We start from the raw sequence: 27,187 nt of genomic DNA, 5'->3' as shown, positions 1-27,187 counted from the left end.
AGCTCCAAACCTCTGCTTCGAATACAACGGTGGCTGTCACCAAAACGCAGTCTGTAACCAGACGGGGCTGCTCGTCAACTGCACCTGTCAGAGTAGTTACCAAGGAGACGGCTACTCCTGCGAGCCCATCAACAGGTAAGCGTGGCCCGTCGTCTCCTCAAAACAAAGGTGCTTCTGTGGTTTCTTTCTTTTATTTGACTGTAAGCCGTTTGTCTGTTTGTATTCCAGGTGCATTGAAGAGCAGAACGGCGGCTGCAGTGACTTTGCCTCCTGCAAGTTCACTGGTCCAGTGAGTAAAGACCTTCATTTATTTTCATCACTGTGTTTAACTGTGTTATCATTTTTTGATTGAGATGCACTAAACTCAACAAAACAAAAGTAATGACGGTCCAGCCCCAGACCGCCACAAGTTGAACTATCCTCGCTGTGTCTTATATGCAGTGTTCGGCGGATTATTTTAAACATGTATTTCACTGCAATTACTAATTACCTGTTAAAATGAATTTAGACAGTAACTTAGTCCAACTATCACAATAACTTGATTACTTTGCGTTACTTTTGAATTACCTCAATACCAAATATGCAAATACAGACGAGAAAAGAAAGATCAATAAGAAATCTTGTATTTAAACTTCATTCACATTTGTATGTTTTGTAAGACAACAGAACAATGGAACCATAGAAGGATTTTTTGCATTTAAAATGTGCCTGCTGAGTGTATTTTTAAGGAACAAAATACTTTTCATCAAGCAAATACAGGCGTTGATCGGTCAGACCTGTTTCTTTAAGTTATACCTTGAGTCCTTGACTAATGACAGCATTGAAGGCATAACTTGCACTGTACTGGGATTGTTTTTCCCTCTTTCCTTATTTACAAAATTTCCACACAGTGAAAGCAATTTTTTGTGGACACTAGAGGGCAGTGTGTTGGACTTGTGTGGTGAAGTGTTGTAACGTATGTCCATGGAAGTATATCGTTCTTCATCTCAAAATGTATTTTAAAATCGTCATCCTGCTAATAATCCTCATTTTTTTGTATCTATATTACGTAACGGCATTCAATATATTAATCCCCAAGGCTGCTTGAATGGTATAATAACTGAAATACATTAACATACCAATACTAGTTAAACCACATATCCGCACCTGATTTTTCCCGATGATCAACACTTGGTATCTGTTTCCTCCAGAACGAGCGTCAGTGCGAGTGCCTGCCAGGGTACCTGGGTAATGGAGTCCAGTGTCTGGAGAAGGTGGTGCCCCCTGTGGACCGCTGCCTGGAAGACAACGGAGGCTGCGACCCCGTGGCCAACTGCAATGACCTGCATTACCATGGTAACACATCTTTACTGCCTTGTATTGCAGTGGTTATTACCGTGGTGACACATCTGGGCTGAACCAGTAGCTGCAGTGTATTCGCGGGTCTCGCGTTGCCTCTGCTGAGCGGGAGCCATGTTGGCCACACAATCCTACTCTGTTGCAGTAGAGGATGTTATGGAGAACATTGTTTGTTCGTTTTAGCTTTGAATAATAATTTTTTCTGGGACTCGTAAACAAACGTCAACAAGCAATCAGCTGGAATACAGCAGGTAACGCCCCGAGCTTGTTATAGCCACGACCTCGTCGCGCTCGTTAAACATGGAGCTCGTTAAAGGGATGAATGTTTTGATGTAGGGTTGTATCTATAATCTATAGTATCTATAATCTACCGTATAGTATCTATCGTATCTATAGTCTATAGCAGGGGTCTTCAACATTTTTCAGGCCAAGGACCCCCAAACTGATATATAATCAGTTTATTATGTTAAAGAGGATGAATTACATCTTTAAATGACACTCTTCACATGATCTCCAGGTCACTAATGGAAGTTAAGTGACATATTGTCCACAGTTTATGACCGGCCTGGACAAACTCACAAGCAGGATGTGAAGAGACGATGCTGAGCTGCAGACTGGGGGTTTATGACCCATCCCCCCTGTTTACGGCCTACCTTACATTCCTCTGGCCATGCAGCCTAATCGCACACACTATTGTGTAACTTTGTTGAGTCCGAACGAACCATAAAAACACTGAAGTCACGCAGTAAACGAATCGATCAAAGCAGCGTTAGATGAGAAACTCCAGCGTTCTACGAGGTAAAATTGATCAAGTTTGGCTTTGAAGAGAGCAGATAACGGCGTGAGGTCCCCGTCTCAAAGGGATGTCTGGCGACAAGGTAAAGCGGAGAAAATATTCTAAATATAACACTTTAACAGATTCAACTTTTCTTTCAGGAGGCTAAAATGCGTTTAGCTGCGGCCCCTGTCCACAGCTTCTACTGTAGGTAACACACACACACAGATTAGTACCTCATACAACCCAACTTCAAAACATCCTAACGATCCCTTTAAAGGTATAATCTGCAACAATTTCCTTAAACAACAATGTATGGACTAATACAAAGATAATTCCTCTCAATTATCACTCAAAGTACGTGTCTGTATCTGCACAGGCTTTACCCTCCGCCTGTATTTTCTCTTTCCTTGTTCTGGCCGTTTCTGGATGTCAGTAAAAAGCATTTGGACCCGACATGGGGGTGTAATCTCCAGCCAATAAGCAGGAAGTGCAGCCCGTTTCTCATTCCCGGGTCAAAGGGCGGCGCTTTGTTACGCCCCCGCGGCCTACCGAGACTCACAGACGAGCCTCAGCAGGATGAAGCAAGCCTCAGTCAAAGTCCATCCGTCTGTGTGGAGATGTGTTCTTTAGAACGTAGCCGCCATGAAACAATCAGAAAATCACCTTTTATTCTTCTGATTCATGGCTTTCTTCTTAATGATGACAGTCCCTCTCTCTCTGTCTCTCTTTCTTCCTCTCTCTCTGTCTCTCTTTCTTCCTCTCTCTCTGTCTCTCTTTCTTCCTCTCTCTCTGTCTCTCTTTCTTCCTCTCTCTCTGTCTCTCTTTCTTCCTCTCTCTGTCTCTCTTTCTTCCTCTCTCTCTGTCTCTCTTTCTTCCTCTCTCTCTCTTTCTTCCTCTCTCTCTGTCTCTCTTTCTTCCTCTCTCTCTGTCTCTCTTTCTTCCTCTCTCTCTGTCTCTCTTTCTTCCTCTCTCTGTCTCTCTTTCTTCCTCTCTCTGTCTCTCTTTCTTCCTCTCTCTCTGTCTCTCTTTCTTCCTCTCTCTCTCGTCCTCTTCATCTTCCTCCCTCTCTTTCTTCCTCTCTCTCTGTCTCTCTTTCTTCCTCTCTCTGTCTCTCTTTCTTCCTCGCTCTGTCTCTCTTTCTTCCTCTCTCTCTGTCTCTCTTTCTTCCTCTCTCTCTGTCTCTCTTTCTTCCTCTCTCTGTCTCTCTTTCTTCCTCTCTCTCTGTCTCTCTTTCTTCCTCTCTCTCTGTCTCTCTTTCTTCCTCTCTCTCTCTTTCTTCCTCTCTCTCTGTCTCTCTTTCTTCCTCTCTCTCTGTCTCTCTTTCTTCCTCTCTCTGTCTCTCTTTCTTCCTCTCTCTGTCTCTCTTTCTTCCTCTCTCTCTGTCTCTCTTTCTTCCTCTCTCTCTCGTCCTCTTCATCTTCCTCCCTCTCTTTCTTCCTCTCTCTCTGTCTCTCTTTCTTCCTCTCTCTGTCTCTCTTTCTTCCTCGCTCTGTCTCTCTTTCTTCCTCTCTCTCTGTCTCTCTTTCTTCCTCTCTCTCTGTCTCTCTTTCTTCCTCTCTCTCTGTCTCTCTTTCTTCCTCTCTCTCTCATCCTCTTCATCTTCCTCCCTCTCTCTCTTCCTCTCCATCGCTCTCTCTCTCTTCCCCTCTCTTCTTTTTCCTCTCCATCTCTCTTCCTCTTCCTCTCTCTCATCTCTCTTTCTTCCTCTCCATCTCTCTCCCTCTTCCTCTCTCTCTGTCTCTCTTTCTTCCTCTCTCTTTCTTCCTCCCTCTCTCTTCCTCTCTTTCTCTTCCTCTCTCTTCATCTTCCTCCCTCTCTCTTCCTCTCCATCTCTCTCTCTTCCTCTCTCTCTCTTCTTTTTCCTCTCCATCTCTCTTCCTCTCATCTCTCTCCCTCTTCCTCTGTCTCTCTTTCTTCCTCTCTCTTTCTCTTCATCACTCTCTTCCTCTCCCTCTCTCTCTCTCCGCCTCTATCTCGCTCTCTCGTTGAGTCAGAAAGCTGTGTTTACAAACCAGATTCTACCGTTAAGGCCACGAGCTCGTTAAAACCCAGAGGTGATTCTTATGGTGCTCATCGATCAGCGTGTTGTCGTCATGCTGAATTTAATAGATACGGCAGTTTTGTGGTCGAAGATCATTATGTTTTTAATACAAAGAGGGAAACAAGCTGACAGCTAATCGGATATCAACATTTTATTTTGCTGCGGTTTAATCCAATTTATTTTCAGTAGATTTTTTGTAGAGATAGAATTGTTGCCCTGAGCTGTGCAGGGCGACAGTAATCTGAGGTAAAGGTAACACGGTTATTGTGGTTCAGCCAACACAGCAGGAGTGTTCAACCTGCGCTCCCCAGACGGGAAGTACAAGATGAACTTCAGTCAGGCCGACGCCGCCTGCCAGGCCGAGGACGCCGCGCTGGCCAACTATAAACAGCTGGGAGACGCACAGCAGGTAAAGCCGCCTGCTGAAGGGGTTCCATCGAGACACCAGACAGATCAGTACACCCCGCTCTTGTAAACACATACAGCGCATTTATAAGAAAACATGTCGGAGCAGATGAAGACCGTTGTTTTTCGTAGAGTGCCGCTACTCTCTCCTAAACAGCTGTGAGTGAGAGCAGCGTACAAACCGGTGACTACTTTAGTAACTCCTGTTTAGTAACGTTTGCTAAGAACTACAATGTTCAGCTGTTTTAGGAAATTACTTTTTTTTTTAAATACAGTTGTTACCCTGATGAACAACCGTTTATTGAACCGTTAACTCATAAGTGCACGAGCACTGATCTCATTCACTCTCAGAAAGAAAGCAAACAAAGTATGTTTCCTCAAATGTTGAACAATGAAGCCAGATTGATGCTCGAGGTACGAGCTGCTGATTCCACCTGCTGATAGAACCACCACAGCACGAGACAGATGTATCCAACACATAATTACCTCTTCTAGTCAGTTGAAAATGATTACTTCCAGCAGTGCATGTTGGTACTTGTGATGACTCATTTATCTCTGGTCCTGACAGCTGGGGATGCATCTGTGCGTGGCCGGCTGGATGGAGGGGGGGCAGGTGGGATACCCGACCCGCTTCCCCTCGGTCAGGTGTGGAGACAACCACGTGGGCCTGGTTATGTACAAGGAACCTATGGACCGGAGCAGCGAGTACGACGCCTACTGCTACAGGCTCAACGGTACTAAAGCAGCACAGTCTCTGTGTCCAGACAGAGGCCGGTCTGTTGTTCATATCGCTGCAGATTTCACTTCCTGAGCAGCGTTTGTTGTTTAGTCTGCTGGAGCGTCACAGAGCTCCTTCTGGATTGCCTTTGTAATCTAGAGCTGCAGTTTATAATTATTTTTAATACATTCTGTCACCTATTCTTTAAACTAACTGATGAACTGTTTTTCTTTAATATCTCAGAAAAGGTTCCCGGAGCTCTAGGTGACATCTTAGAATTGAAAACATTCAGATAACAGCGATATTTGATTCGGTTTATTGACAATACTGTGTGTGTGTGTGTGTGTGTGTGTGTGTGTGTGTGTGTGTGTGTGTGTACGTGTGTGTGTACGTACAGATGTTTCATGTGTGTGTCCTGCCGGTTACATTGGAAACGGAGACTTCTGTAACGGCGTCCTGACCAGCGTCCTCGCGACGTACAGCAACTTCTCCATCTTTTTCAAGGTGAGAGTGACAGTTGGACCAGTTGGTTGTAAAAAGTTAATTCTGGTTTATTTATAACTTGGATCAGTATTTTCATTCCTATCAGTAATAACATACAGCGTGTTCATAATAATCGTAACAATGATAATAAACTTTGTTTGTATTTCATGGATACATACATAGACACTTAATGCACATACAGACATGGATAGAATGTTGCAGTTAATGGACAATATAACACACTTGATAAATTAAGATAAACTATTAAAAATAACAACATATAAAGATAACTGTAATAAACTGGAGTACAGTGTTTGCATTAGCTCATCAGGCGTTTCATTCATATTTCACCATCAGTGGCTCATTGGTCAGCTGTTTGGCTGCCAGCTGATTAATAACATCCATTCATACAGGTGTCTGTTTTTAAACTGCTATTGTGGGCGTCACAGTGAGTGAGAGTTTTCAAATGGTAGACATTGTGACTTTAACAACCTTATTTTTAAGTAAATGATTTAGTTTAATGAAGTTTATTTCATTATTGCGTCATTAATTATCTTCAGATATCGTTCTGTTGTCAGAGCTCGATGTCAGCAGACATCAACAAATATTCTGTCCAAAGACGATCATTTTAAACGATGCTCGACTCCCGGCGTGGCTCTTCGGAATGCGTAAACGTTCGGCGCGGGCCGACGAACTGTTCTCGACAACCACTCATCACTCTTTGCCTCCGGGGAGGTGAAGAGTTCGGTTGTAACGTTCGTGTATCCAGCAGCTCGACTGAACCCCCCCGACAAAGCACTCCCGCGGGTCCCCGTCACTGCACCCGCTCAGTGTGAAGTAGATCGGATGAGCGGTTCTCGAGGTATGCGAAGGACGCGCTTCTTCAGACGCTCGCATCGTTAATCAAACCTCATAGATAACACAGACGTCACCTCCTGGAGAGAACTGAGCTTTGGAAGACTTCCAGTTCACGAGCTAATGAAACGGTAGAGAGGCTCCGTGTTGACCAAACTATCTCCACAAAGAAAGAGAAGCTGTTGGAGGATTCAGTTCAAGGTCTGACTTTTGACTATTTTGTTATGTAGTCATGTAGTCATGTAGTTATCAAACTGGCTGCTGTAGTCCTCTGCTGGCCCACTGTTGGTTTCTGAGTTGAATTTAAAGTCCTGTCCTCGATTAGCACATCTACGTATTGACCTCATATGAAGTGCTCTGACTCGGTTGTTTTGTCTTTTAATTTCCCGTCGACACTGGACGAGAGGATGTTTATAACATATAAGCATGCATCGCATATTGATTGGTTTGGTTTTAAGCCTTGACAACAAATCAATTGTACATCTAAATAACTTAATTTGTCCTCCCTCTCTCTCTGTAGCTGTTGTTGGACTACAGCGGCCGGTCCTCAGAGGGCAAACAGCTCGTTGAATTCATGTCTCACAGGACGTCTGAGGTCACGCTGTTTGTTCCTCATAACGCCGGCTTCGGTCCAAACCAGGTGACGTACCCTTCAATTATTACTTATTAATTACTAAATACATTGCCAACACGAATTGTGCTTTTTGTTCACATGACAAAGGTTCATCTAAAGATATTGTTTGTGTCTAAAGTATGTTTTGCTGCTGCTCCCAGTCCCCAGCCGGACATTGCTTTGTTCCTGTTTCGATATTCCAAAATACAAAATTTAACTATTTACTAAAACGTATTGTTTGGCCCGTTTCTATAGATATTTGTAAATACTGTAATTATATATTATATATATATATTATTTAATTTGCTCATGATAATTCAGTCTATATTCCCAGAATGCAGTTAGGACCTCAAACAGCCAGCATTTATTTTTGGTTAATATTTAGATGAAGCTGTGGGTCCTGTAGAGTACAGTAGTATTGTAATCTTTGTATAATGTTTATTGTGTTTTATTTCATTTTAAATGTGTTCGAAAAACAAAGAACAAAGGACCGCAGAGTGTTGTTGAAGATTATTTTAGGAAATGGACTGATCCACACCAACACATGTTTTAACCTTTAGAACTAAATGAATTCAATCAGAATACCAGCAGCTTCCAACTGACGGAGCTGTGACTGAAATCGAATGTTTCTCCTGTGTGTGTGTGTGTGTGTGTGTGTGTGTCTCAGACTCTGTCTGGTAGAGATCTTGAGTATCACATCTCAACCAATCACAGCATTCGACCATTTAAGGATCTGAAACACCAGGAAGTCATCATATCCAGGCTTGGATTCAACCTGACTGTTACCCACGGCAAAAACGAGGTCAGACACACACACAGAAATAAAAGTACAATCTTCTTTGACTAAAGTGTATTGATTGTGTGTCTTGGTTCTTAATGATCAGAGCTTTAAGCTTGTGAACCGGCGGATGCTGCTGGAGTGGGACATTCCTGCTGTAAACGGGATCATCCATGTCATCGAGGCCCCGCTGACAGCGCCCCCCGCTCCGGTGAGTGAACATGGTTTAACCCAGAGCTGCTCACTGTTAGTATAACTTCTACCGCTTACTCTGAACCATGATGTCATGATGCAGCATCGACGCTTTTAATGGTGCAGATCCATTAAAATATAAAGCTCACAGATAATGATGATACACTTCCTGTTGACATTGCCTAAAGCATTGTGGCAACTAGTGTCAAAATTTAAAATCACAAAGGTGACAAAAACACAATTGAGACACAGTTCATCAAATTGATTTGAGGCTCAGAATGTCCAATCAACTGACACACTATCAACTGACACACTATCCTTTCATACATAGATATCGAATGCGTGTTGAAACCGGTGAACAATAATTTGAAATGTAACTAATTCAACCTTTATTTATACATGGTGGGTTAGCTTAGCATACATGTTACCGTTTATAGTTAACAAAATAACAGGAACAGAATCACGAGTAGAGGAATATTACAGACAAAGCGCCAGTCTAAATGTAAATGCTTCCACCTTTCACAAAAAGCAGAGAAAATTAAAATACAAAACAAATGTCCAATATTTGTGCAGTTTGTAAAAATTCTAAGAAAGTGGGAAACTCCAAAATCTGTCTTGATTGGCACACTTTCATCAATAAATCAATTCCTTCCACCTCAGTGAATCATTCATTCATAAATAAAAATTGTGAAATGAGATATTTATTTTGTTTTATTCATTGTTAATAAATTTAAAATGTAAAAACACGCAGATGGAAATGTACCTCTTCTTGTGCTGTACTGATGTGTAGCAGTGTACTGATGAATGGAAGTATTTGTTCAGTGTGTCATGTAGGGATGGGACCATATCTGTGTTTTTATCTGTACTTAACCTTTTGGTGTAATTTATCATGCAAACACTGAAGTGAACCAGATGAAGCGACCTTGAATTGACGACGGCTACGCTCGTTACTATTCGTGCAATAAAAACCTTCGGCAACTTTTTTTTAACGTCCCAAACTGTCTCTCAGCGAGATGAAACGTTTGCTACGTCGTGAACTGCTGCAGTTCTGAGCGCAGCCACGAGGGGGCGTCGTGACAACCGCTCCCTCTCCATTCTGCCAGGGCTTCCAACATAAGATGTTCCCTCTGTTGTTGCTAGGCAACATCTACAGCTGTGGGCACGGAGCAGATGGCTCCGTTTAGTTTTTTGGCCCAGTTTTCAGGAAATGAAGATTCAATCAGTTGAGTTTGAGATAACATCACGACCCAATCAATATTCATGATGTGGGACACAAGAAGATGATGGAGGCTAGATCACAACAGATCACTCTAAAGCCTTCAGCTAAATATTTATTCTACTCCCCCGAATGACTTCCTGTCCTCACCTTCTCCACATTGTGACTTGTGGATCTCTCGGCTACGACTAAAACCGAACTGCTGTTTTTGACTAACCTGCCAACAATTATTTAACTTCTCTGTTCTCAGTTGTCCTTGCAAATTCCTGTGTCTTTTCACCATGATGAGTCTGATAGTGGCGCTGAATATTATTTTCCTTTTAAAGAGTGCTGTGAAAAATATCCTTACAAAAGTCGAAAAACGTAATGTAAAAAGTCAATAATTTAATGAAAAAAGTAAAAAAATAAATTAAAAAGTCATAGAATGTCAAAAAGGTCAGTTTTTCATAAAAAGGTCAGAGTAACTTTCCCCTGAACCTCTGAACTAAAGCCTCAAAAAAACTCAACCATAACTTAACGACTAACCTGGAAACATTCAGGTTTTGATGATGTCATTTTACATGTTCTTCCTGTGAGGAACAAAACAAAATGTCTGCCAGAGTGAGTCATCAGGAGCATCAGTTCCCTTTCTCTACCCATTGGATTGTGAACATCAATTGTTCATTTTCATTGGTTGAATTTTCACGAGGATTGAAAGGTTGACTACATGTATAAGAACATCACAGTAATGATTGTGTGTGTGTTTGTCGTCTCCAGATCTCCCATCATGCTTCCCGAGGCCACGCCCACTCAAGCGGCACAGTGTCGGCCATCTTGGTGTCGGTGTTGCTGGCGTGTGTGTTGGCTGCACTCGGCTACTACGTCTTCAAACACAAGACGGACGCCTTCCGCTTCCACTACTTTAGGGTGACACACACACACACACACACACACACACACACACACACACACACACACACACACAGTGTAACAGACGAATCTCACAGCCGTAAACTTCAAATTCAATAAATTGAAAAAAAAATTGAAAATAAATAAATCAGTGGCAGAAACTGACGACTTCTAGAGGATACTTTGTATTCGTACGAGTTTTATTTTTAATAAAAGGATGCATGGCTCTGACTAGTCACCTCTTACCGTCATGCGTCCTTGTAAAGAGCAGATAAAAGGAGCTGCTCGTATGTGTACATGACCAAGAAATCAACTTTGTCAAGTAGAAATCCAAGCAGTAACAATCTGGTTTCTTCAATCCCCGACCCTGATTACAGGAAGCTGGTTTCTCATTTACATAACTTGACAGAAATCATCTAACTGGAGAACGCTGACTGTAACCCCGACACTTAAGTGCATGAATCTCTGTTCTTAGCTTGTTTGTGTCTTCCAGTCGTGTTTGTTTTCGTCTCATTTGTTCAAATCTGAACCTGGAGCCTGAAACACTGCGTGATGTTTCATTCAGTGATGCTTACAGATGACGTTACAAATGTCTGATTCATTTGTTTCCTCTGACAGGACGAGGATGAGGACGATGCGCCGGGTGGCAGGATGAAGCCCACGCTGGTCTCCATCCCCAACCCTCTGTACAGCGGCTCCAGAGCCTTCAGCGAGCCGTTTGGGGTGAGTCGACCAATCAGAGAGCTGCTCGCTGGTTCTTAAACTAAACCCCCGAGGATCTGGTCTGAAGTCCAGTTTGTACAACAGAGACTCGGCACAGCGGTTTATAAGACTACAAGACAGGATTTTACAAATCTGCGAAGTAATCAAGGCAGCAACTATTTTATCCTTTTCACGACAATCACAAGGTAACCAGTAGGAATCCAGCTTTCATATTTCAAAGTAACTAAAGAAAACGTGTACTTGTATCCGTCACCACAGCGCCTTCACAGTTGCTTTATTTTAACACAAAACAAAGAGTGAGGATTTCATCATCAGTGATATTAACAGTGCATCAGGAAGGGATCTCCGGTACGAACAGGGGTGACGATCACAGCAGGAGAAACCTGACTGTTGTTTTCCATCCTTTAGCAGGTTCTCTCCACACTTTCAAACAATCACATCCTGTAGTTTGAATCTGGCGTTCTGATTCCCGAGCATCATAACCTCTCTGTGGAACTATAAAAGGTCAAAAGTCAGCCCAACTTTTAAACTTCTGGCCTCCACTTTGCTTTATGATCCTTGAACAGCCTGAGGGGGTGAATCTGGGAATGTGACGAGCTCTCTCGCCACATTCGTTTTGTGTGGTTGGTTTTTTGGTCTGATAGTTTTCTCTCCTTCCTTACAGGAGGCCGGTCAGGGGTTGGAGCCAGCAGAACCTGAAGAACCTCCAAAGATTCTGGACCTGGACCAGTAGAACTGGAGCCGTCTGTTTACATAACACAATAACTGTTAGCTGTTAGTTTCAGCTTTTTCTCAGATCATCTGTATTCAAATAAGAAATAAAAGTCAATGGATCAAATGTTTCTGTCAATGTGAAAGTGTGTCACCAACTCTGTGATGTGTTTTAGCCTCTTTCAGCTCCTAGTTTTACATCGACCGTTTGGTTTTCAGCAAACAATCTGTGATAAACCAACTGGACACTTCCTGCTCAGCACTTAACAGAATAGTGGTCATAAACATGTATTCAGAAATTAGTGGTAAAGTAAAAAAGTCATGAACAAAAGTCATAGTACAGTCTGTCATAATAAGGTAATTGTATACGATGTCACAAGTAGTAGTAAAATAAGTCATAGAAAAGTCTTGTAATTACTTTTATATGTCAGTCATAGTATGCTGAAAAAAGAAGTCATGATAAAGTTAAGTATGCCATGGAAAGTCGTAATATACTATGTCACAAAGAGCCAAAACAAGCCATAAGTAGTCACGCTATGCCATAAAGGTGTGGAAAAAAAGTCATTAAAAGTCACAGTATAGCACGTCATAAAAATATCACAAGTCATTAAAAAAAAATCATGGTATCGTTATTTGTTTAGGTCATAGTATATGTCAAAATAGTCATTAAAATATATTTGTATAACGCTATCCTGGGAGGAAAAATGTAATATCAACTGATGTTCCATGACAACCGCCTCGATATGCAGATAGCCAGCCCAGGTTGGCCGATTCATTATGACCATTATTATTTAGTGACAAAAAAACTAACTTTTAAATTGGAATGGGTCTACAACTGTCATTTTGTCCTACTTGATGACCTCTTCATCGCCCCTTAGCTGAGGTGTAGTGGGCTAAACACAACATACCGTTGCCTGTCCTGAGCTATTGCCATAAAAACGCCATTGTATGCCATTAAAAAAAATGGGCATAAAAATGTCATAGTAAAGTATCTTCACGTCCCCGTGGGAGGACGTGGAATTTTGTTCCTTAGATGCTGATAACCCAAACACGCTCCCTTACGTTCCTAACACCGGTTTTCCGTGTGAAAGCAGCCATGTTGTTTATGAGGGACGGAGCCAGTTTGTTTCTTCTCCTTCCTCCTCTGTTTCGTATCTCCGGGCAGAAAGAGAGATTGTTGTTATTCTGCTGCGTCTACCGCTGGCTCACACCGAAAAAACCCAAACGCTTCCACTCTCTGCAGACCTTCACTTTAAAATAGCTTTCCTTCTCTGCTGCCGACATTCAAGGCGCACAAAAACAAGCCTGACCTCCTCCCTCTGCTGTCCACCAGTCTGTCAGACAGTTTATTGGTTGGACAGTTCAGCAGAAAGCAGTGTGATCACACACTGAAGCCATATTGAGATTAGACTTTCTGTGATGAGTTTTCCAAGATGGAGAGCGAGCACTCGTGGAGGTTTCTTCGCCTGCTGAGCTCCCTTCCCCCCAACACACAAAGAGCTGAGCGGCAGCGCTTCCTGCAGAGCAGAGCAGCTTGGAAACGGTTTTGACTGAGAAGCGACGCTGAGGGGGAAGAAAAGGGAGGCGGGGGTGGGGGGGGTGAAGATCGGAGACCCTGACCTCCGTTGCTGCAGGCTGGCTGGCTTAAAAGCCGCCACTGCAGCCCTCATTTAAAAACCGGTTGGACATCCTGTTTGATGAAACATCCTGATCAGCTTGGATGTTTTGGCCGAGCCAAACTCTGAAGTTCAAAGAGCTGAAAGTGGCAGCTGGTTCATGTGCAGAGGAAACCGAAGAGCTCCTTTTTTAAACGTTCACAATTACAAAAGAGTCGGTCTCTTTGTGCAGGTATTTTCTAAACGTTGCCGATACTGGCGCAGAACAAAGTCGGTTTTTTTCCTATTCAAATCTTGGTAGCTCGCTAAAACGTGCAGTTGTTGAAGCCGTTGACGTTTCTACTCCACTCAACTAAGTTAAAGAAACTCAAATAAAATGTAGAAAAAAACCAACTGTGGTTGAGTTTTACGAGCTGCTCGGTCACCACGATGTCGTTTCCGCCTGACAGAGAACATCTGCATAACGTTGAACCTTTGTTCAACTTCTGCTGATGGATGACGTTGGAGCATTTGAGTAGTAGTGGAGGGTGGTTCAGTTCAAAATGAACGACATCCTGTCACTGGAGACTCAAATCTCAAAAAGGTGCCCAGCAGTGTGACAGGAAGAAGATGAGAAAGGTTAAACTTAGCTCGTTCTTCTCCGGAGCGACGAGGCGGAGGGAACGTTGGACCCACCACCACGCTGTTCGTTCATATTGTAACCAGTGTAGCATTCAAACATGGTGAACTTAACATGCTAGCTAAATAGCCAACTGCCAGCGAGCTAGCTTGCCAATTCCACCATGCTCTAATGCTACACTGGTTACAAAAAAATGAGTCGATCAAAAGTTGTCACTCACCTGACAACAGCAATGTGCGCTTTCCTTCGCTGCGACAAGAGTGTGTAGATGAAGCATTAAGTTGTTTAATTTGACTCATTCACAAAAACCTCACCTCAGTGAGTCCTTGACTTGCAGTAAGTCAGTTTAGTTTATACGGAAGATAACCTGCTGCAACGGTACACAGTAACGGCCACCTCCCTGACCGTCCTGCTACGTTGATTTAAAATGGGAATGTTTGTTCCACTTCTATTCACTTTCTACGGGATGCATTCTGCTTACTCCACTGAAAATCAACTCGATCATATATTTCACTAGTGGGAACATACTGCAAGACCCTTTTTGACCAAATAGTGCCAGGAACTTTGAATAGGAACTAATACCTTCGTTGGCAGAGGACCAAGAACCTTTTGAGGAACTTCACCTCGCTTTTGATCAGAGGACAGGGGCTAAATGTAGTTCCTCTGCCATAGTTCCTGTTGCCGTAAAAAAAAGTCCTTATGTGGATTAGTTCTTCCTGATGGTTCAGGAACAATCGGGGCAGAGTCTGCAGGGTTGAACGTCACTGATTGGTGGTCAAACACAGACAGCAAACAAGCACCGTGTGCTGGTAGAATCAATATTAAGACGAGAGTGTAATGCTAAGTTTTGTCTCCATTGTGCATCTGAAGACAAATTGGAGTAATAAAGGTTTTAGAAGCTACAGCTTCTTGTTCATGTTCAGTGTATTACTGGAGAAAGTATTTGTTGATACATCTAGGGAAATTAATTGGTGGGAAGCATGTCATTCGTGATAGTGACAATCTGATGAGTTTTTTCAAGTAAAATATAAAATATGACATCAGAAAGACTAAAAACCCAAAAGTCGCGCAAGTGACATCTCTGTGAAGCTACGACGCCCGAGTGTTTCGTACCACGATGTTCTCACACCAACAACAGGTCTGGCTCGTTTTTTTGTTTCCTGGCTGATGAAAATAGCAGCTCGATGAAACACTTTAGGTAAGATAACGTTACAATTGTCGATGAGTAAAGCTAAGTTTGCTCGCTAGCTAGTAAACCAAGGTAACTGCCATGTTGGTGTTGGTGACGTATATTGTGCAAAATGAAAGATGTAGTTTACCGATTCCGTTTCACACAAAACTAATTGATACGACAAATGCATGACAAACCGGCTTTCTTGACGTGCAAAGTTCTCCTTTAAATTGACAAACATCATACGTGTAATTCATGGCACAATTCAAACAGGAGGAAAAACATATTCGTCTTTCGCTATTCAATACTCCACATGTTTCTGAAATAAGGTCACACAGGGGACACAGGACTGTGGCTTTGTCTCTCTGTAGACAAACGTTTCAACACTCGATCTCAAGATCACACAGCCTCGATATTTAGGTCTTAGTCCAGAAGCCAGATAATTTGATAAATAGTTCATTATTGATACTAACGAAACCCAAAGCTGTATAATGTCTAAATGAATGCTGAGCAGTCAGTACAGACAACTGCCCTGATAGCTTCCCCGAACATGAGCTACAACATAGGAACTTAAATTTCAGACGTCAGTTCCTCCTGCCAAAACATGTGGAAGTTGAGTTTAGGGATGCACGATCACTCAAACAGCTGGATTGGTTATGGCTGACAATGGGGCCAATCTATTCAAATCAATGTTGATGTCTGATTAAACATGAATGAATTCACTCAAATTGTAATTCCTGTTCATTTTGAAGGTTTTTTTTACCATGTTGCTTCAGTGAATATATATCTTTGTACTTATTTGTTACATTTTGTTTTACAAAGTTAAGAAAGCAACGTTTAAGTTAAGCCTGAAGTTACCTTAAACATAAAAGAATGACCCCATTCACTTCCGAACAGTGAGGAATAGGGTTGGGTATCGTTTGGGTTTTTTCCCCGATACCGGTGCTAAAACGATACTTTTAAAACGATACCGGTGCCTAAACGGTGCCTGAACCGATACTTTTTTCTTCAAATTGAACAATATAGTAACTGTTTAAAGTATACTATAAATATAAATAAATACAAAACACTTGGCTTCAAACTACAGCTTCAAACTTAACAATGAACAATATTTTTTACAGTACACTTAAATAAATATAAATAAATACAAAACACACACACACGCTGTACACACACTACAGCTTCAAACTTCAGCAATTATTTTGCAGAAATATGAGCATATTTTCCTTCTCTGGCAAAATACGACTCATGACTTATTTTATTTTACCAGTTGGTGGCGGTAATGCGCCAATTCGTCGTTTGCCAACCGCCACTACACCTCAAAGGAGAAGAAGAAGAAGCTTTCGCGTGCCTGTGTTGTTTTTATGAGCGACAGCGCTAAGTACCCCGTTGTAATAATACTATGAGTGAGGAGCGGAGGACCGAGTCCTGCTGCCAGGACGGAGTCATCAGAGTAGTGTCAAAAAAGTATTTCAATCGGCTCAGGCACCGAAAGGAAGCACCGAAATCTGCATTGTGTTTCGGTCCGGTAGATACCGGACGTATAGGAACCGGTGCCATATTGGCACCGAGTTTCAGTACCCAACCCTAGTGAGGAATACGGCTTATTGATTGGTATCGGCCGATACCCAAAGCCCAATCGGTATCAGGACTGAAAAGGTTGGATCGGTGCATCCTGTCCTGAGCTCCTTAAAAAGGTTCATAGATTCCTGGATATTTCCTTTAGTAGGAAAAGGTCAACAACCTACAAAAGCTGCTGGAGAGAGAGGTACGTGGCTTTCAGCTCCATGTGTCGAGTTGACCAATGACTCTGTTCTTTAACTCTGCACAGGTGACAAACACCAAAAGTCTGCTGCTCTTCTGGGGTCAGCATGAACTTCACGGCCTACAGACCAATACCAAAGTTCAAAGATCAAAGCTACAGAAACACTGTTCCTCCAAAACAGGCATGGACACACTAACCATGCAGAAAGTCCAGTCATAGTATAGCATGTCTCAAAAACAGTCATAGTGTAGCATGTCGAAAAAAGTCAAAAACAGTTATAGTATAGCATGTTGAAAAACTGTCATAGTATATATAGCATGTCGAAAAACAGTCATAGTATATAGCATGTCGAAAAACAGTCATAGTATAGCATGTCGAAAAAAGTCAAAAACAGTCATAGTATAGCATGTCGAAAAAAGTCAAAACAGTCATAGTATAGCATGTCGAAAAAAGTCAAAACAGTCATAGTATAGCATGTCGAAAAAAGTCAAAACAGTCATAGTATAGCATGTCGAAAAACAGTCATAGTATATAGCATGTCGAAAAACAGTCATAGTATATAGCATGTCGAAAAACAGTCATAGTATAGCATGTCGAAAAAAGTCAAAAACAGTCATAGTATAGCATGTCGAAAAAACAGTCATAGTATAGCATGTCTCAAAAACAGTCATAGTATAGCATGTCGAAAAAACAGTCATAGTATAGCATGTCGAAAAACAGTCATAGTATATAGCATGTCGAAAAAAGTCAAAAACAGTCATAGTATAGCATGTCGAAAAAACAGTCATAGTGTAGCATGTCGAAAAACAGTCATAGTATATAGCATGTCGAAAAAAGTCAAAACAGTCATAGTATATAGCATGTCTCAAAAACAGTCATAGTATAGCATGTCGAAAAAACAGTCATAGTATAGCATGTCGAAAAACAGTCATAGTATATAGCATGTCGAAAAAAGTCAAAACAGTCATAGTATAGCATGTCTCAAAACAGTCATAGTATAGCATGTCGAAAAACAGTCATAGTATATAGCATGTCGAAAAACAGTCATAGTATATAGCATGTCGAAAAAAGTCAAAACAGTCATAGTATAGCATGTCGAAAAACAGTCATAGTATAGCATGTCTCAAAAACAGTCATAGTATAGCATGTCGAAAAAAGTCAAAAACAGTCATAGTATAGCATGTCGAAAAAAGTCAAAAACAGTCATAGTATAGCATGTCGAAAAACAGTCATAGTATAGCATGTCGAAAAAACAGTCATAGTATAGCATGTCTCAAAAACAGTCATAGTATAGCATGTCGAAAAAACAGTCATAGTATAGCATGTCTCAAAAACAGTCATAGTATAGCATGTCGAAAAAACAGTCATAGTATAGCATGTCGAAAAAAGTCAAAAACAGTCATAGTATAGCATGTCGAAAAAACAGTCATAGTATAGCATGTCTCAAAAACAGTCATAGTATAGCATGTCGAAAAAACAGTCATAGTATAGCATGTCGAAAAACAGTCATAGTATATAGCATGTCGAAAAAAGTCAAAACAGTCATAGTATAGCATGTCGAAAAAACAGTCATAGTATAGCATGTCTCAAAAACAGTCATAGTATAGCATGTCGAAAAAACAGTCATAGTATAGCATGTCTCAAAAACAGTCATAGTATAGCATGTCGAAAAAACAGTCATAGTATAGCATGTCGAAAAAAGTCAAAAACAGTCATAGTATAGCATGTCGAAAAAACAGTCATAGTATAGCATGTCTCAAAAACAGTCATAGTATAGCATGTCGAAAAAACAGTCATAGTATAGCATGTCTCAAAAACAGTCATAGTATAGCATGTCGAAAAAACAGTCATAGTATAGCATGTCGAAAAAAGTCAAAAACAGTCATAGTATAGCATGTCGAAAAAACAGTCATAGTATAGCATGTCTCAAAAACAGTCATAGTATAGCATGTCGAAAAAACAGTCATAGTATAGCATGTCTCAAAAACAGTCATAGTATAGCATGTCGAAATAACAGTCATAGTATAGCATGTCGAAAAACAGTCACAGTATATAGCATGTCGAAAAAAGTCAAAAACAGTCATAGTATAGCATGTCGAAAAAACAGTCATAGTATATAGCATGTCGAAAAAAGTCAAAAACAGTCATAGTATAGCATGTCTCAAAAACAGTCATAGTATAGCATGTCGAAAAAACAGTCATAGTATAGCATGTCTCAAAAACAGTCATAGTATAGCATGTCGAAAAAACAGTCATAGTATAGCATGTCGAAAAAAGTCAAAACAGTCATAGTATAGCATGTCGAAAAAACAGTCATAGTATAGCATGTCTCAAAAACAGTCATAGCATAGCATGTCGAAAAAACAGTCATAGTATAGCATGTCGAAAAAAGTCAAAAACAGTCATAGTATAGCATGTCGAAAAAACAGTCATAGTATAGCATGTCTCAAAAACAGTCATAGTATAGCATGTCGAAAAAACAGTCATAGTATAGCATGTCGAAAAACAGTCATAGTATATAGCATGTCGAAAAAAGTCAAAACAGTCATAGTATAGCATGTCGAAAAACAGTCATAGTATATAGCATGTCGAAAAAAGTCAAAAACAGTCATAGTATAGCATGTCGAAAAAACAGTCATAGTATAGCATGTCGAAAAAACAGTCATAGTGTAGCATGTCGAAAAACAGTCATAGTATATAGCATGTCGAAAAAAGTCAAAACAGTCATAGTATATAGCATGTCTCAAAAACAGTCATAGTATAGCATGTCGAAAAAACAGTCATAGTATAGCATGTCGAAAAACAGTCATAGTATATAGCATGTCGAAAAAAGTCAAAACAGTCATAGTATAGCATGTCTCAAAACAGTCATAGTATAGCATGTCGAAAAACAGTCATAGTATATAGCATGTCGAAAAACAGTCATAGTATATAGCATGTCGAAAAAAGTCAAAACAGTCATAGTATAGCATGTCGAAAAACAGTCATAGTATATAGCATGTCGAAAAAAGTCAAAAACAGTCATAGTATAGCATGTCGAAAAAAGTCAAAAACAGTCATAGTATAGCATGTCGAAAAACAGTCATAGTATAGCATGTCTCAAAAACAGTCATAGTATAGCATGTCGAAAAAAGTCAAAAACAGTCATAGTATAGCATGTCGAAAAAAGTCAAAAACAGTCATAGTATAGCATGTCGAAAAACAGTCATAGTATAGCATGTCTCAAAAACAGTCATAGTGTAGCATGTCGAAAAAAGTCAAAAACAGTCATAGTATAGCATGTTGAAAAACTGTCATAGTATATATAGCATGTCGAAAAACAGTCATAGTATATAGCATGTCGAAAAAAGTCAAAAACAGTCATAGTATAGCATGTCGAAAAAAGTCAAAACAGTCATAGTATAGCATGTCGAAAAAAGTCAAAACAGTCATAGTATAGCATGTCGAAAAACAGTCAAAACAGTCATAGTATAGCATGTCGAAAAAAGTCAAAACAGTCATAGTATAGCATGTCGAAAAAAGTCAAAACAGTCATAGTATAGCATGTCGAAAAACAGTCATAGTATATAGCATGTCGAAAAACAGTCATAGTATATAGCATGTCGAAAAACAGTCATAGTATAGCATGTCGAAAAAAGTCAAAAACAGTCATAGTATAGCATGTCGAAAAAACAGTCATAGTATAGCATGTCTCAAAAACAGTCATAGTATAGCATGTCGAAAAAACAGTCATAGTATAGCATGTCGAAAAACAGTCATAGTATATAGCATGTCGAAAAAAGTCAAAACAGTCATAGTATAGCATGTCGAAAAACAGTCATAGTATAGCATGTCGAAAAAACAGTCATAGTATAGCATGTCGAAAAAACAGTCATAGTGTAGCATGTCGAAAAACAGTCATAGTATATAGCATGTCGAAAAAAGTCAAAACAGTCATAGTATATAGCATGTCTCAAAAACAGTCATAGTATAGCATGTCGAAAAAACAGTCATAGTATAGCATGTCGAAAAACAGTCATAGTATATAGCATGTCGAAAAAAGTCAAAACAGTCATAGTATAGCATGTCTCAAAACAGTCATAGTATAGCATGTCGAAAAACAGTCATAGTATATAGCATGTCGAAAAACAGTCATAGTATATAGCATGTCGAAAAAAGTCAAAACAGTCATAGTATAGCATGTCGAAAAACAGTCATAGTATATAGCATGTCGAAAAAAGTCAAAAACAGTCATAGTATAGCATGTCGAAAAAAGTCAAAAACAGTCATAGTATAGCATGTCGAAAAACAGTCATAGTATAGCATGTCTCAAAAACAGTCATAGTATAGCATGTCGAAAAAAGTCAAAAACAGTCATAGTGTAGCATGTCGAAAAAAGTCAAAAACAGTCATAGTATAGCATGTCGAAAAAACAGTCATAGTATAGCATGTCTCAAAAACAGTCATAGTATAGCATGTCGAAAAAACAGTCATAGTATAGCATGTCGAAAAACAGTCATAGTATATAGCATGTCGAAAAAAGTCAAAACAGTCATAGTATAGCATGTCGAAAAACAGTCATAGTATAGCATGTCTCAAAAACAGTCATAGTGTAGCATGTCGAAAAAAGTCAAAAACAGTCATAGTATAGCATGTCGAAAAAACAGTCATAGTATAGCATGTCTCAAAAACAGTCATAGTATAGCATGTCGAAAAAACAGTCATAGTATAGCATGTCGAAAAACAGTCATAGTATATAGCATGTCGAAAAAAGTCAAAACAGTCATAGTATAGCATGTCGAAAAACAGTCATAGTATAGCATGTCGAAAAAACAGTCATAGTATAGCATGTCGAAAAAACAGTCATAGTGTAGCATGTCGAAAAACAGTCATAGTATATAGCATGTCGAAAAAAGTCAAAACAGTCATAGTATATAGCATGTCTCAAAAACAGTCATAGTATAGCATGTCGAAAAAACAGTCATAGTATAGCATGTCGAAAAACAGTCATAGTATATAGCATGTCGAAAAAAGTCAAAACAGTCATAGTATAGCATGTCGAAAAACAGTCATAGTATATAGCATGTCTCAAAACAGTCATAGTATAGCATGTCGAAAAACAGTCATAGTATATAGCATGTCGAAAAACAGTCATAGTATATAGCATGTCGAAAAAAGTCAAAACAGTCATAGTATAGCATGTCGAAAAACAGTCATAGTATATAGCATGTCGAAAAAAGTCAAAAACAGTCATAGTATAGCATGTCGAAAAAAGTCAAAAACAGTCATAGTATATAGCATGTCGAAAAACAGTCATAGTATAGCATGTCTCAAAAACAGTCATAGTATAGCATGTCGAAAAAAGTCAAAAACAGTCATAGTATAGCATGTCGAAAAAAGTCAAAAACAGTCATAGTATAGCATGTCGAAAAACAGTCATAGTATAGCATGTCTCAAAAACAGTCATAGTGTAGCATGTCGAAAAAAGTCAAAAACAGTCATAGTATAGCATGTTGAAAAACTGTCATAGTATATATAGCATGTCGAAAAACAGTCATAGTATATAGCATGTCGAAAAAAGTCAAAAACAGTCATAGTATAGCATGTCGAAAAAAGTCAAAACAGTCATAGTATAGCATGTCGAAAAAAGTCAAAACAGTCATAGTATAGCATGTCGAAAAACAGTCAAAACAGTCATAGTATAGCATGTCGAAAAAAGTCAAAACAGTCATAGTATAGCATGTCGAAAAAAGTCAAAACAGTCATAGTATAGCATGTCGAAAAACAGTCATAGTATACAGCATGTCGAAAAACAGTCATAGTATAGCATGTCGAAAAAAGTCAAAAACAGTCATAGTATAGCATGTCTCAAAAACAGTCATAGTATAGCATGTCGAAAAAACAGTCATAGTGTAGCATGTCGAAAAACAGTCATAGTATATAGCATGTCGAAAAAAGTCAAAACAGTCATAGTATAGCATGTCGAAAAACAGTCATAGTATATAGCATGTCGAAAAAAGTCAAAACAGTCATAGTATAGCATGTCGAAAAACAGTCATAGTATATAGCATGTCGAAAAAAGTCAAAAACAGTCATAGTATAGCATGTCGAAAAAACAGTCATAGTATAGCATGTCGAAAAAACAGTCATAGTGTAGCATGTCGAAAAACAGTCATAGTATATAGCATGTCGAAAAAAGTCAAAACAGTCATAGTATATAGCATGTCTCAAAAACAGTCATAGTATAGCATGTCGAAAAAACAGTCATAGTATAGCATGTCGAAAAACAGTCATAGTATATAGCATGTCGAAAAAAGTCAAAACAGTCATAGTATAGCATGTCGAAAAAAGTCAAAACAGTCATAGTATAGCATGTCGAAAAAAGTCAAAACAGTCATAGTATAGCATGTCGAAAAAAGTCAAAACAGTCATAGTATAGCATGTCTCAAAAACAGTCATAGTATAGCATGTCGAAAAACAGTCATAGTATAGCATGTCGAAAAACAGTCATAGTATATAGCATGTCGAAAAAAGTCAAAACAGTCATAGTATAGCATGTCGAAAAAAGTCAAAACAGTCATAGTATAGCATGTCGAAAAAAGTCAAAACAGTCATAGTATAGCATGTCGAAAAACAGTCCAGACTCTTCCCTGATCAGGCCTCTGCGTTGGTTCACACATAATTGATCGACAGCGACTAGCCAGAGCTGCCCTGACCTCGCTCACTCGTTGACTGGACCTGATGAAGCCTCCTAGAGCTAATTTATTGAACTGAAATACAATCACCAGACTCGAGACACGACCAATGGCAGAACTTGCATTAACCAACGCTGACACCAAGCACGGCAGGTCCTGAAGATAAATCTGGAGGTTATGCATTCCGTTTGTCAAATCAAGCACCGACCGATTGGCTGCCAATCGAAACCGGACAACAGTCAGCTGATGGACCGTGACCGGTGACCAGGCGGCTGTTTGCATATTTCCATTTTTGCCGGTCAGATTTACACAGGTGTTGCCGCTGCATGATGGTTTTACGGCACACAGCAGCACAGAAAGTCCAAAATAAGCCGTGGATCAGACACAAAACAGGGCTAAACAGCTAACATTAACGGAGGTTTCATTGAGTTACATTATGATGCGTTCAAGCTCCAATCAGAAAAAATGTGCATTGAGCGAAGGTAAATTACAACTTCATCATGATGTGTTCAAATGTAATCATGTCAAATTCCGTTTTTGACAAGAAACTTTAATAAATAGTTGTTTGAAGGAGATGTTTTCACAGCAGCATAAAATGGATATTAGAGAGGTATTCATGACCTGTTTAACCGTCTGTCACGAGCTCTAAGCTGCTTATAATACATCATTACAACTATGCCAACATATTTCTTTATTCAAAGCAAGTATTTAAATACAAATACAATCACTTATTTCCTAATCATTTGAATTTCTATGCAAATAAATAACCACTATAGAGCACAATAAGGTAAAAGCAAAGTAATATAACGTTTACAATTTCTGACGGTTTACACCGATGTCTGGACGGTTGAAATTATTGTTCAAGTTGTTCTGGGACAATGTTAATAAAAAGAAGTTGGGGTCTGAATAATAATTCTAAATAGCAAAATCTATAGCAGGTAAGATTTAAACCGTAATCGACCAAGACAACTGCAATCGGTGCATCTCTAATCTGGACACATACAGCCATTTTTTTGTGAATTGAAGACACTTGAAGATCATTATTTGATATTCAAAACTGTACAATTAAAAAAATCTGACTTGGTGCCCCTTGTGCAGTTTTCCAGAATGTTCTGAGAAACAAAACACAAGCCCACAGTTGTATTGCCAGCATTGAGACTACAGCTGGTCTGTTCTGAAAAAATCTTAACCGAGCAAACATTCCTGTGGGCTGGAGTCACAGAAAACACCAGTGTGACCTGTTTTGAGTCAAACGTGACTCAGACAAACGTGATCTGTCAAACGTGACTCAGACAAACGTGACTCAGACAAACATGACTCAGACATCCAACACCATATTTTTCATTCATTTCATCCATGCCAAGCTAATGGAGGGGAAACCCTACTAATCTACACAATAGAGATGGGAGAGGACAATTGGCTCAGTCTCAGAGAGAAAAAATACATTCTCAATAGTTTACATTTGAAAATAAACTCAACCTGAAACCCAATTTAGGCAGCAAAAATATTGTGGCAAAGGTGAAACAGGATTTTCGTTTGTATAGCGTTGTTGTGGAAAAACTATGATCAGTTGGAAGAGAGAGAAGAGACTACACATACAGATTTACATCAAAGAAGAATTTTCTAATTGATATTTTCGTACTGCGACTCATTAGAATCAACTGTTAACAGCTGTGAGTCAAAAGGTAAAAAAACAGCCAGCTGAGCATCTTGCTTCTTCAACGTGTCATCCCCCCCCCCTCACACACACACACACACTGAAATGTCACTTATTTCCTCTTTCTTTGATATCTGGTTCTCCACCTGCTCCGCCTCCCACAGCAGACAGATGAGCTCAGAGATCTGATACTTTACGCCTCGGCGTCAACAAACTACACCCACAGAACGGGCCGAGTGGTTTGTTGATCCTGCAGCCCTCAACTGGGTAACACACGTTTCCATCAGCAGGATTTATTTTTATAAATTTATTTATTTATTTAAATAATCCTATTTTGATTAACAGAAGCAAAGAAACATTATGGAACAAAGGTCCCGAGGGAACTGGAGGTACAGGTTGATTAATAAACTATCTTATTTCATTTGATGATGACTGTAGAAGTATGAGAGGAAATGGTGAACAACTGTAATAAAAAAGTAGGAGGCAGGATTACAGATCGTTTTTTACGAGTTCTTGAATAAATTTGTGGTGAATTCAGACTATGCTCAGCAGGTTTACCACACCTGTTAGCACAACATCGTGTACTGTATGTAGCCATTATGTGCATATTTAAGACCATTTTTACAAGATTCTTGTTTCCAAAACAAGTTAGACAGAGACAGTTTTTAACGAATTTGCAAAGATAAATTAGCGAATTATAGTAGTATGGCAGTTCAGATGAACTGCCATAATAATAGCCAGTAAACCAGAGGATAACTAGTAGGAGACCACAGATCGATGCTCACTTTCAAGATGATTTACACAATGCGGGATAGCATTAACTGATATCTGAGCAAATACTAATGTAATATCTAACACAGATTTAAATGGTGTAAAGATTTGGACTTCCTTCTTTTTAAAAAAAAGGTACAGTGTGTTGCATTTAGGGGGATCTATTGGCGGAAATTCAAAACATTTTAAAAATATTGTTTGAGGTAAAAGGGTGGGCTATTTATTCATTCTCAAAATATATAATTTTATATTTATTTGTTGGTCTGAATCTGCAAAGAGACTAAGTTAAAGTCTGAGGTTAACCCATTTTGAATTATTAATTTGAATCTGCGTAGAAACTATTAACTAAAGCTGTCGAATAAATGTTGTTGAGTGTCAAGTACAACATTTCTCTTTAACTGTAGTAGATAGAAGTATAAGTAGCAGAAAATGGAAATACTCAAGTAAAGTACAATTACCTCAGAATCTTACATAAACAAGTAACTTGAGTAAATACACTTAAATCAAAGTTAAAGTCCACTTCCACCATTGCCAACATCAAAAGCAAAAATAAGGATAATTCAACATCCATGTAGCACAACATACAAAAAGTGTACGATATTTAATACAAATAACCTCCATAACAATAACTACACTGTGAAAGACTGGGAGGGTGTAAATATAACTCACGGTATGAAGATGTTCTTTCTTCTCTTCTTTCATGGAGGGAAAGTGGTTAATATGCAGCCTGTAAACATGTCAGGTGCACTTGTTTATTATATTGTTTTCATCAACCATCTCCTCCATTCATCCCTGATGCTAACTAGCTTCCTGCTAGCTAAAGTATACTGACACGCAACCTTGTTTACTGAAACATTAGCTTAACTTTTAGGTCTCAGTTGTTTGGTTTTAATTGTTTTAACAAAGCGGTATTATAGTGATCACGGTAATGTTTTTAATTAACTTCACCTGGCTTCACTTCCGCGTTGACAATTTTTCTTCTTCTACTTCTTATTCTAATGGCGGATTACAGACGGGCGGGGCAATATCGCCACCAACTGTAATGTTGCGGAATTGACAAATCCTAGATCTCAGTCTCACTCCAATAATGCTCAAACAAATATTTATTTAAATTATTAAATCATTTATTTAATAAAATAAAACAAAAATACAAAATAATATATATTTGTGGTAGA

The 27,187-nt window shown here is 39.4% G+C and overlaps 1 protein-coding gene across 1 annotated transcript in view; it reads left to right on the top strand.

Annotated features, from left to right (window-relative positions):
• stab1 (stabilin 1) overlaps window positions 1-11,860 on the top strand; it is a gene marked incomplete at its 5' end in the record, with an annotated part of 60,155 nt that extends 48,295 nt beyond the window's left edge. The window contains 12 exons of the mRNA XM_079266010.1: window positions 3-135; window positions 229-289; window positions 1,191-1,335; window positions 4,433-4,566; window positions 5,131-5,296; window positions 5,678-5,784; window positions 7,139-7,258; window positions 7,899-8,033; window positions 8,116-8,220; window positions 10,174-10,323; window positions 10,924-11,028; window positions 11,693-11,860. Coding sequence (XP_079122136.1) covers window positions 3-135; window positions 229-289; window positions 1,191-1,335; window positions 4,433-4,566; window positions 5,131-5,296; window positions 5,678-5,784; window positions 7,139-7,258; window positions 7,899-8,033; window positions 8,116-8,220; window positions 10,174-10,323; window positions 10,924-11,028; window positions 11,693-11,761 — 1,430 coding nt within the window. The 3' untranslated portion in view covers window positions 11,762-11,860. The remainder of the gene's footprint in view (window positions 1-2; window positions 136-228; window positions 290-1,190; window positions 1,336-4,432; window positions 4,567-5,130; window positions 5,297-5,677; window positions 5,785-7,138; window positions 7,259-7,898; window positions 8,034-8,115; window positions 8,221-10,173; window positions 10,324-10,923; window positions 11,029-11,692) is intronic.
• Window positions 11,861-27,187: the final 15,327 nt, after the last annotated feature.

Source organism: Melanostigma gelatinosum, assembly GCF_949748355.1.
Source record: "Melanostigma gelatinosum genome assembly, chromosome: 3".
NCBI classification, from domain to species: Eukaryota; Metazoa; Chordata; class Actinopteri; order Perciformes; family Zoarcidae; genus Melanostigma; species Melanostigma gelatinosum.
Note: the sequence above shows the minus strand (reverse complement) of the source record. Positions and strands in the feature narration are given on the sequence as shown.